This window comes from Aethalodelphis obliquidens, unplaced genomic scaffold (genome assembly GCF_003676395.1).
Source record: "Aethalodelphis obliquidens isolate GAN/ISIS:26980383/991018 unplaced genomic scaffold, ASM367639v1 scaffold51, whole genome shotgun sequence".
Classification (NCBI taxonomy): Eukaryota; Metazoa; Chordata; class Mammalia; order Artiodactyla; family Delphinidae; genus Aethalodelphis; species Aethalodelphis obliquidens.
The window spans coordinates 4534316-4546317 of NW_020837995.1; the positions used below are offsets into that span (position 1 = coordinate 4534316).

A 12002-nucleotide genomic window follows, 5' to 3' on the forward strand; every position below is an offset into this window, starting at 1 on the left:
ACAAAGCGAGAGAGAGAGGCATGGACATATATACACTACCAAACGTAAGGCAGATAGCTAGTGGGAAGCAGCCGCATAGCACAGGGAGATCAGCTCGGTGCTTTGTGACCACCTAGAGGGGTGGGATAGGGAGGGTGGGAGGGAGATGCAAGAGGGAGGAGATATGGGGATATATGTATAACTGATTCACTTTGTTATGAAGCAGAAACTAACACACCATTGTTAAGCAATTACACTGCAATGAAGATGCTAAACATATATGTATATAGTGCTTGACTGTTGAGCTTGGAAGCCCATTAAACTCAAAACTGATCGTTGCGTTTATTTAGCTGTGCACACGTGTGACTGCACACGCACATACATTTGCTTAATTCCATTAAGATGAATACCCTCAATTTTTGTTTTAAAGAAAAAGTCATTTGGTCACATTAAGAATAGGCAAAACCACATTATTTCATTCATTTCCAGAGAGAATTATATCAAGAAGGCGAATATCTATACTTTGTACAGGCGCAATTTCCTTCACGTTTCTTTCTGTTCCACTCCTGCTTCCCCAACACACAAACATTGGCAATATTTATTTCCTGCTAAAGTACTAATGTAATAAGCCTAATATTTCACAATTTTGACCATTGGTTGTGTTCCCATAGTTGAAATTCTGATCACTTGTCATTTTTAAAATGCCCTCTCATATGCCCATTCTTTATCAAGAAAAAAATGTGAAATTTGAGAATTTTAATGGCAGAATTTGTTGTTTTTACTTTTTACTGCTTTTGGTCCTTTATTTGGTTCCTGAATGGATCTGTGTGTATGGTTACGCAACCTGCACTATTTCCTCATCCGTCCTAGTCTTTCTCACTTGGTTCTACACTGAGTGAACTTGTGCCTACCACTGACATCCATATAACATGATACTCTGCTCTGCTATTCAACTTTGACCACTTCCCTTTCCACCTTGCACCATAGCACTACCATTGAGAGATGAAAGAAGCAAGTAATGATAGAAAATAACAAAAGGTTTTTTTCCTTATCACAGGATTGAGAAATCTACTGGACTAATATCCTTCCTGGGGCCATATTAAAAATGATGAAAACGTGTTGCGTTTGGTACAGATGTCAAAATTTTCCAAGGGCACAGAATTAATTCAATTCTGTACTTCCCACACACTTCCACAAACTTTTTTAATTAGAATGAACTTGGTTTTTTTTTTGTATGCCCAAGAACTTTTGGGTTATCATTTACAATCAAGGGGAAAACGAATCAGAGTGATAGATCATATGGAGTTGCTTTTAACCACAATATGGTAACTGGGACCAGAAACAGTGGACAAGTTATTTTTTAATTGTTTGGTTTTGGTTTTGGTTTTTAATCTTTTCCATCTCAACAGCCTTACACTATACCAAAATGAGATCACAATCTTGATCAACTTGTGATTTAAGAAGAATACTGAGAGAATCTAAATATAGTGAAAAACAAATGACTGTCACTGATATCCAGGATAAAATATTTCAACCTTGTTTTTTAGAGGATGGGGTTATTTTACATATCCCAAATTAACCTCAACAGGAAAACTGCCTTATTTTGGGTAAATCAGGAAAACAGAATGAAATTTATGAATAGCAAGAATACGTAGTCATTCAAGACAATGGACTTTCTTTTTTGAGGAGTTTTTTTTTTAACATCTATTTGAATCGATTAGTGGGAAACAGAGTAGAACAAAGCCTAGATTTGGGGATTCCTCTTTCCCAAGCAGATATATTCTTCCTGTTAGCAGGGTCAATGTGGAGAAGATAAATAGCAGTGAGAAAATATTTCTTTTTTAAAGGATCATATGCATTATAAAAAGATGATTTGTCAAATAGAAATCCATTAGTAATTTTTCTTTCCAGAATGATATAACTTTGAAAAATGAAGATTATTAAATACGGAAAGTAACCTAACTCACAATATGGCCCACATTTTGGATCCCTCCATCAGCAATGACAGGGACGTCAAAGCACCGTGCATATTCTCACACGTTGTACGCTGCTGTTGATTGGGGCCGCCCACAGGCCAGCACTTCTTGAGTGATGCAGATGGAGCCACTGCCCATTCCCACCCTCAGGGCATCTACACCAGCACCAGTGAGGTTCTTGGCCTGAGCAGCTGTGACCACATTGCTTCCAATGACTTGGAGACTGGGGTATTTCTCTTTGATGTATTTGATCATGTTGATCTGGAAGACGGAGTTTCCCTGGGAAGAGTCCAAAACCATCACGTCCACACCAGCCTGGACTAGCAAGTCCAGCTGATACTTGTCATCCTCCTGAGTGCCGATGGCTGCTCCACACAGCAGCTGCTTCTTGGCATCTTTCGAGGCCAGTGGGTAATCTCGGTTTTTCTTCAGGACTGTCTGGGCAATGATGGCAACCAGCTTATCATCTTCATTTACAATGGGTAACTTTCCCTTCTCGCTGTGCTGCAGAATTTCATTTGCTTCCTTCAATGTGATGCCTGCAGGGGCTTCCACCAAGTCTTCCCTCTTCATCAAGATCGCTCCCAAAAACCGGTCACGCTCCTCCTCCTTGAGAAAATCAATGTCCCTTAAGGAGATGAGGCCCACCAGGTGGCTCCCCATCCGGCCTGTGTCAGTGATGGGGATACCACAGAAGCCATGCCGGGCCTTGGCTTCAAAGACATCCCACACTCGATCCTTGGGACTGAGGACCACAGGGTCCATGATGAATCCCTGCTCATATTTCTTCACTTCACGAACTTCATTGGCCTGGAATTCTGATGTACAGTTGTAGTGGGTGAAGCCAATACCGCCTGTAAGCGCCATTACTATGGCCATCCCAGCCTCTGTGACTGTGTCCATGGGTGAGGAAACCAGTGGGGTCTTCAGAGTGGTACTTTTAGTCAGAGCAGAGGTCAGGTCCACTTGGTCTGCAGTGAAGTCGACGTACCCGGGGAGAATGAGAAAGTCGCTGTAGGTGAGACTGTCCGTGCAGTTGAACAGCTGCTGTGCAGTGAGTCTATCGTCTGGCATGTAGGATGTGCCACTGCTCTCAGGTAGTCGGCCGTGGCTGGCACAGGGCAAGGCCGAGCGTCTCCGAGGACCACGCCGCAGAGCCAAAATTTTTATATACTGGTAATTTGGGGGAAAAGCTTAAATCACCATTATAACTTCTAGTCACTTAATTCTAAATGACTTAGACTGAATTTCTTATAATGTGTGTTAAGCTAAAAAGAAAAAGTACTTTTGATTATTTAGAAATTTCAAAATTCTGAAATTTGTGAAACAGTTCTTACAGCAATGATTCATCAACTAAGAGATAATATAAATGGGGTTGTCTATTATTTTAAGAGTCAACACATTTTTACTGACATGCATGCCTTCTTAAATAGCCTAAAGTTCTTTTCTATTATGTTAAACGACCAGTATCCTCCAGATCTGAACTAGACAAACCAAGGTACGCATTATTGAAAGTCTTGCCATGAGTCATTTGGCAATTATCTGAGAATAATTACCCTTGGAATCCTGACTCACAAATAATTTAGCTATTCAGCCCACCTTCTTTGTGCAAAAGCTTAGTGTGAAATGGGAACCAAGGAAATAAAATAAACGTCTGTTTCCAATATTCAGAACATCTGCATGAGTAAAAATTATTCAAAAAGATACCATGAATTTTTTAAATGAAATGCAGCATGTAAAAATTAAGCACTTGATCTTTTCCTTTATATTTCATTAAAAAATTCTAACTAGACTATCACCAGCTGTACATTTTACTACATTTTATATTATGGCAGGCAGTCAAAGCAATACTGCATTCTTTCTCATCTGAATTCCACATAAAAATTAATTTTAAAAAAAAGGAAAAAAACAGAGCATGTCTTTTGTCAGATGCAACGAAGAGTTAAGGATGTCATACAAACCGAGAAGAGACAATAAAAATAAGCCAAAAACAAACTTGATTCCAAATAGAAAGTCTGAGATAAAAGAAAAGTGATATTGTTTGATTTCTTGTTAATTCAGACTTCCTAAAAGAAATGGGAATTTGGATAAGAAATTTTGTTTAGCTTTGGAGAAAGGATGCACATAATTTATAAGTAAAACCTGAGGAAATGGAGAAAGTCATCTTACTGGTTATTTTTTGTCCTGTAGCCTGACGATTCATAAACCAAGCAAGAAGAATATGCAAGTTATAAATCAGGAATCAACCAATACCAATCAAGTTTCCATATTTTTAAGAGAAACAAAGAATAATTAGGGAAAACATTCCTAAGACAAGCAAGAATTATTGTCTTGGGCTTCTCTGGTGGCGCAGTGGTTGAGAGCCCGCCTGCCGATGCAGGGGGACACGGGTTCATGCCCCGGTCTGGGAAGATCCCACGTGCTGCGGAGCGGCTGGGCCCGTGTGCTATGGCTGCTGAGCCTGAGCGTCTGGAGCCTGGGCTCCACAACAAGAGAGGCCACAACAGTGAGAGGCCCGCGTACCGCAAAAAAAAAAAGAAAAAAGAATTATTGTCTTAAATAGGCAGATCAAACAATATCACTTAGGTTTCGGTTGGCATTTCCAATTGCTTTATGTAAATTGATTAGTCCAAGGATTTGAAAAGTTTTCCTCTTTAATTTAAAAATATTCATTCTGTTAACAAGTAAGCAAAACAAACATGGCTCACACCCTTAGCTTCATCTGTAAAATGAAAAATAGCATTGAGATAGCATCTCAATAAATGTTGTTCCCTTCCCCATTACCTCTCTATCTCACATTAATGGAAAGTCACAGGCCATACAGAATGAATACCAGATAGATAAGATCGTTTAGGTTAAGTGACAACATGTGTCTTTTGCTTGGCTTTTGGAAAATGTTGATTGCCTCTAACAACAATATTGCCTGTAATCCTCATCATATAATAAGAAATGAAAATAAGATATTATTATATTTTTCTCTTTTGAAAAAAATGTCATTGAATTTTTAAGATAGATGTATCATATTCTTAGATGATAAAGTTTTTTTTTAGAAATGCTATACATTTCTGTTACATTAGAAACACTAAACATTACTAAGATGTACAAATTCAAGTATACTATATATGTTCATTTTAAGATTTATATCCATGCTGTAGATCACGAAAATAAATTGAATGTTCTATAATATTTGTCTTTTAAACCAAAACCCAGGGTGGAGAGAGATGGGAAATAATAACACGGATTTACTTTTTTAATACTTAGCCACGGCTGATCTCATATTTGTAAAGGAAAGTAAAATTATGATGTTAATATTGTAGAACTGACAACACACTTAAAAGAATGTAACTCTACACTGTTTTCTATTGCCTATGAAATCCTAAGAAAACAGAATTTTATCAACAGAATTATTGCTATGAAAATTATAGTAATAACTGGCAGTATTTTCATTATTTTTTCTATTTACTAGGAAAAAAGTAGAAAAAGGATGAAGCATGTGATGCCTTTACTTAATATCGCACTACCTCACCTTAGCATATGGCTACATAAGGATTGAAAAAATTGCATGGATTTTGTTTTGAATTTCATTTAAATTAGAATTTTCTCACATGTTCAATCTTATGAAATTTGCTAACATTTGATCTTCGCTTCAGTAATCAATCTTTTGTTTTCCTTTTTTGTTGTTCTTGTTATGACTTTTTTCCCACTTCTACTATAATCTTCCTGAAAAAATGTTATTAATATTTGGGCCTTTAAGAATAAACAGTGTCAATGAAAAAAAATCTAATATCCCTATATAATTTATACTATAACTTCTCATTACTCTCCACAGAAGGGTAAAAACATTTTCATGAAAAAAAAAGCTATTTTAGTGACCTTTTGTCCCTCCCTAAGAGGAAGAAGTCTGACAGGTAGATATATGGAGAGTTTGTTATTGTAAATTCCAGATCTTGTGATTATCTCTGACTCAGCTTCTGGGGTTTTATCTGGAATTCCTGTGAAGGGTCAACAAGTGTATTACTGCCTGTCTTCACCTTCTTGTGACCTTAATTTTAAAACTACACCTTATAGGACTCAGAAAGCAGATTATAGTGCTGTATTTCAGCAGATACTTTGGAATGGGACGCATCAGAAAATATTATCTCAAGCAACCAGAAATCTACAACTTTTTAATATATTTATGTATATCTACTTTTGTTTACCTTTAATTGTAGAGTTTAAGGAAAAAAATTTTAGGAACTTTTTGACTCCAATACTTTTTCAGAGCCAAACATCCCACTGCATTATTTCTTCTGGGGGAAAATTTTTTTATAGTATTTCTATAATTAAATGATATCTAATATAGATAGATGTAGATGTATTTACATAAATACATTTTAATAGATAAACCATGATGAATATTCATATTAAAATTTTGGAAAATAGACAAATGTAGATAAAGCAACACATTTTGATGACATAACTTGTCCACATATACTAGAAAACTGAAATGAGCAATTTCTGAGTAAATTTTAAGTATAAACTTAAGTTCACTGGTTCCAAGCCTCCAATTATTGCTCCAGAAACCTGGAGCAGTGGTTAAGAATAACAGAACTATTACTATTACGGGATGGTGAAAATAGGTTTACTAAAATGAACACATAACATAGGTAACAAATGGTGGAAACAAATGTACAAGAAGAAAGGAAATTAAAGATGAATATACAGAAAATCTCCTGGAAAGGAGATACTGCAGTGTAATGCTTAAAGACTATGGTTTTGACATTGCGTAATGGGTTTCAGACCACTTGCTAGATGTGAGATGTGTGATCTTAGGCAGGTCATTTAACCTCTCTAAACGCATTTTTCCATCAGTGAAAAGAATATAAAATTGTGCCTATCTTATAGGTCTGACATGAGGATAAAAAGTTACACATTTTGTACAATACCTGGCATATAAGCCTTTGTTGTTATGAAAATGTCCACTGTAAATTTAACAAAATAATTGGATGATAAACAAAACCATCCAAATATTATAGATGATCCAAAATGTTACTATAGTCTAAAATGTAAGGTCCCAATTAATCTCAAATGCAGTTATGGGATAAAATTAAATTCTTATTATTAGAAAAGGAAAAGAATTTCAATAAAGAACCAAGCTATGAATTTGGTTTATTGTCTGAAACAGAATAATACATGGAAATCATGAGCTATGGGTGCAACCGTCTTTTGTGTTATGCTTTATCCCTGTGACATTGTTAAAGACTTTCAACAAATCAAAAGTTGAGAACATTTGAATACTAAAAGCACAAAAAATACCCCTAAGAATAATGATTATGTGAGATTAAGAAATCTAGCACATTCATCTTTTCAACAGCAATTTTTCAGTTTCTTTTAATTTGATAAAAATTTCTGCCATCTTAAACATTTTTCCCTGCAATCATTTAAAGACAAACAAGACTCAGAAGTAAAAATCTATGAGACATTTCCACTTATTATCACATATAAAATGTGAGCTGGAGCTTTTCCTTTTGATCAACTTTGAATGGCAAATTTTGTCAAGCTACGTTTAAATATCCCATCATGATTCCAATTCTTTCTGCACACATACCTTTCCAGTCATTCTGTTTCAAATGATTGTTAATACCCTGAAGTCCTAAAAAAGTTCAGTCAGTATAGTCAAACTGGATATGTACTTAGAAATAATGACAGAGAGCTCATGGCAATGTGTATTTTACACACTGAACTTGTCTCCTGGTCAGTTATGCCGGGTCTGAAATTAAATATTCTTGACCTATTTCTGTGATCTCTCTTACATTGTTGTCCTAAACTATTTATTATCTAAACATTATAATTTTATATGTTTATTCCATTTCTCACATATTTATAGCCAAATCTTTTTTAGGTATCTTGATGAAGTAACCTCACCATCTACCTATATATTTACTAGATAAAATAACAGTAAAAATATTTTTTGAGATCTCTGATTCTCTTGGTACCACTGATAATTTAGCATATTGCCCTGTCAACAGACAATAGAATCCTGATTATCTATTAATTAAGGCATATTTTCTATGACAGCTAGGGCCTAACTAAGCCCAATATCTTTGTTTTGCCTTTTCAGTTCCTGCTTGATTGATTAGTTCATTTACGTACCCCAGTGTTCCAATAAGACATTATATATAGGCTTCAAAATATCAAATAGATCATGATTTCTACATTTCTTTTATTTTAATTGAATTTTATTATTAAATATTCATAAAGAGGAGCATATTTAACATATATGGCTAGCTCAAAGAATAGTAATAAAATGTATATCGGTTTTCCCATTAACCAATTTATGTAGTTGGGGCCTTGTATTTTCTAAAGCTTCATATTTTGTCATCTTTGCTTGCAATTCCCCCCATCAGAGATAACCAATAAATTTTGTATTATTCATTATCTCTTTTCTCTATGGACTTTGCCACATTTATCTATATACTTATACAACCTGTTCCTTTTGGCCCAAATTTGAACTAAACATGAAATCATATTGAAGAAACTCTGCTGTGACATGATTTGACACTCGACATTAAGTTTTGAGATATATATCAAATTTTATTTATGCACTGCTGACAAATTTTATTTATGCACTGCTGACAAATGTGTTGAGGGTTATGTTCTAGTCTGAGCCTCCTATCACATGTGATACAAGAGAGACTTGAGGAGACCTATTGCTGGGTCATAGGGTATATTTTAAACTTTACTTGGAAAAGGCAAATTGTTTTCTAGAACACACCAATTTATAACTCCCACAGCAGTGTGTTAGAGTTCCTATTGTTCCTCATGTCTGAAAATATGTGATCTTATCGGCTTTTAAATTTATGTCTGGTAGGTATATCATTGGACCTTTAATATTTTCCTGAGAACTACTAAACTTAAGCATCTTTTCATATATTTATTAAAATTTGTGTTTCCCTTCTAAGAAGTAACTGTTCATAACTTTTCACATCTTTTTCACTGGATTGTTGGTTTATGTATTACCTTTTGATTCATGGGAATATACATGGCATATATATGTTAATGTGTTTTTTACTTTTTATTTTTTCAATGAACATAAGTTCTTAATTTTAATGTAGATGAAAACTATCAATTTTTTGACATTGTTTTGAGCTTTTTTAATATTAAGAAAGTATCCTCTACTTCAAGTGCATAAAGATATTCTCTATCATTGATGCTAAGGTTTGAAGAGCTGGTTTTCAGAGTTAAGTTTTTGTCCATCTAGAATTGACTTTTGTGGATGCTGTGAGCTATAGATCTAATGTTCCTGAATTTAATAAGCCACCCTTTCCCAATGCCAACTTTCACCTGTATCAAATGTTAATATATACACCAGTTTATTTCTGGGTTCTCTGATTCGTCAATATAGTTTTCCATCTCTGCACAAATACCAAATTGTCTTACTACAGGTTTATTTTGTCTTGATATGTCCTAGAGCTTAGGTTTAACAAGCCAGATACATTGCTCAGAGACAGGAGGCAAAATGTTGTTACCCTCTTTATTTCCAGAGATGTTTGTACCTTACAATTTATTTCATCCTCTTTCAATACAACTATACACACTTTGTTTTGTACAGAATGTGCTTGGTATATCTTTCTTTGTACCTTTTACTTTGAACCTTTCTTTGTTTTTATATTTTACTTGTGTCTCTTATTTAGAACATATAGCCAGATTTTCTTTGTATTTCCATTTTGATAATCTTTTATTTTACTGAAGAATTTAGTCTATTTACATTTATTGTGTTGTCGACATGAAATATTTGGAATTATTTCTATCAACTTTTTTCTATGTTTCTTATTACATTTTCCTCTACTAGTTTCACAGCTCAGTCTTTAATTCCTATTCATTTAGTGGTTACCCCAGATATTTAATTTATGTTACTTATAAGGTTCTAAGGTTAATAGTATGACTAATTTGAACAATAATAGCATATAAGTTGGAAGGGAGCTAATTAGAATAAAGCAAGCCTAGGTCCTTGTATTATTTGAAGAGAAAGTTACATCTGGAGAACTTTATACCAGAAACACTTTATACTTAATTTTTTGCTTTTTTGTGGGACCACATAGGTAATATGGCTTGGGGCCTCAAACCAACAATAGGAAAGAATTCTTAGGGATTCTCATGGGAGACTTTCTCCATTCACCCAGAGCCGAAGTATCCTCACAATGCCACTCTGCAGAGCAGCTTTATATTGACATGGTTTATTTTTCATTATTTGCTTTTTGTTATTGTTACTGTGGTTTATCCACTGAACAGATCACCTTTGCAAGAATATCAGATATGATCTCCTAATTTTTGTAAACCCATCATTTTGTCTCCCACCTCTGAGCAGTGCATCGGCCTGTTAAACCTGAAGTTCTAGGCCAAAGCTTCTCAAATTACCTGAGGTGAAGAAGCATGTTCTATTGTTTTTGTTTTTTAATTTACAATGCTTTGCAAGCAAGCCCTAGATTCAGCCTCTTTTCAAAGGTTCATTTTATTGAAGAACGGGTTCCAGTGGAACTTAGAAACCAAGATCTGGACACTGGATAGCTTGTTCCTACTGGGGTATCACTGCTTCTAGACCATCCCAGCAAAGAGAGCTATGAAATATGTGTATATTAACCCATGTACATGAACATATCTGTAATTATTTATGTTCATATATTGATATATTAAGCTGAAGATAAGTTTGTACTGCCTCTGCTTGAATTCTATGACAGGGCATATATTTAAGCTTTAAAAATAGTATTTTCCTTATCCACAGAATAAAATTAATTTAAAAAATATCACCTGGAAACACTAGCTTTTAGAAGCTTTTTGCAAGACGTATATTGATATTTTAAAATAATAAAACTGAGGTCAAGGCTGGAGGTGCCTTCAAGATGGCAGAGGAGTAAGACGTGAGATCACCTTCCTCCCCACAAATACATCAAAACTACATCTACATGTGGAACAGCTCCTACAGAACACCTACTGAATGCTGGCAGAAGACCTCAGACTTCCCAAAGGACAAGAAAATCCACACATACCTGGGTAGGGCAAAAGAAAAAAGGAAAAACAGAGACAAAAGAATAGGGATGAAACCTGCACCTCTGGGAGGGTGCTGTGAAGGAAGAAAAGCTTCCACACACTAGGAAGCCCCTTCACTGAAGGAGAAGGGGGGTGGGCAGGGGGGGAAGCTTCAGAGCCACAGAGGAGAACGCAGCAAGAGGGATGCAGAGGGCAAAGCGGAGAGATTCCTGCATAGAGGATCGGTGCCGACCAGCACTCACCAGCCTGAGAGTGTTGTCTGCTCACCTGCTGGGGTGGGTTGGGGCTGGGAGCTGAGGCTCAGGCTTTGGAGGTCAGATCCCAGGGAGAGGACTGGGGTTGGCTGAGTGAACACAGCCTGAAGGGAGCTAGTGCACCACAACTAGCAGGGAGGGAGTCCGGGGAAAAGTCTGGAACTGCCTGAGAGGCAAAAGACCATTGTTTTGGGGTGCACAAGGAGAGGAGATTCAGAGCACCACCTAAATGAGCTCCAGAGACGGGCACGAGCCGCGGCTATCAGGCAGACACCAGAGACGGGCATGAGACTCTAAGGCTGCTACTGCAGTCACAAAGAATCCTGTGTGCAAGCACAGGTCACTATCCACACCACCCCTCCCAGGAGCCTGTGCACCCTGCCACTACCAGGGTCCCATGGTCCAGGGACAACTTCCCTGGGAGATCACACGGCACACCTCAGGCTGTTGCAACATCACACCAGACTCTGCTGCCACAGGCTCGCCCTGCATTCCATACCCCTCCCTCCCCATGGCCTGAGTGAGCCAGAGCCCCCTAATCAGCTGCTACTTTAACCCCATCCAGTCTGGGCGGGGAACAGATGCCATCAACCTACACACAGGGGCAGGGCCAAATCTAAAGCTGAACCCCAGGAGCTGTGCCAACAAAGAAGAGAAAGGGAAATCTCTCCTAGCAGCCTCAGGAACAGCAGATTAAATCGTCACAGTCAACTTGATGTACCCTGCATCTCTGGAATAGACTTTGGGAGCAACTGTAGATTTGGGG

The 12002-nt window shown here is 36.8% G+C and overlaps 1 protein-coding gene across 1 annotated transcript in view; it reads right to left on the minus strand.

Moving 5' to 3' along the window:
- Positions 1–2006: 2006 nt before the first annotated feature.
- LOC113607897 (inosine-5'-monophosphate dehydrogenase 2-like) overlaps positions 2007–12002 on the minus strand; it is a 140894-nt gene continuing 130898 nt past the window's right edge. Inside the window, exon 4 of the mRNA XM_027083639.1 lies at positions 2007–3128. Coding sequence (XP_026939440.1) covers positions 2013–3128 — 1116 coding nt within the window. The 3' untranslated portion in view covers positions 2007–2012. The remainder of the gene's footprint in view (positions 3129–12002) is intronic.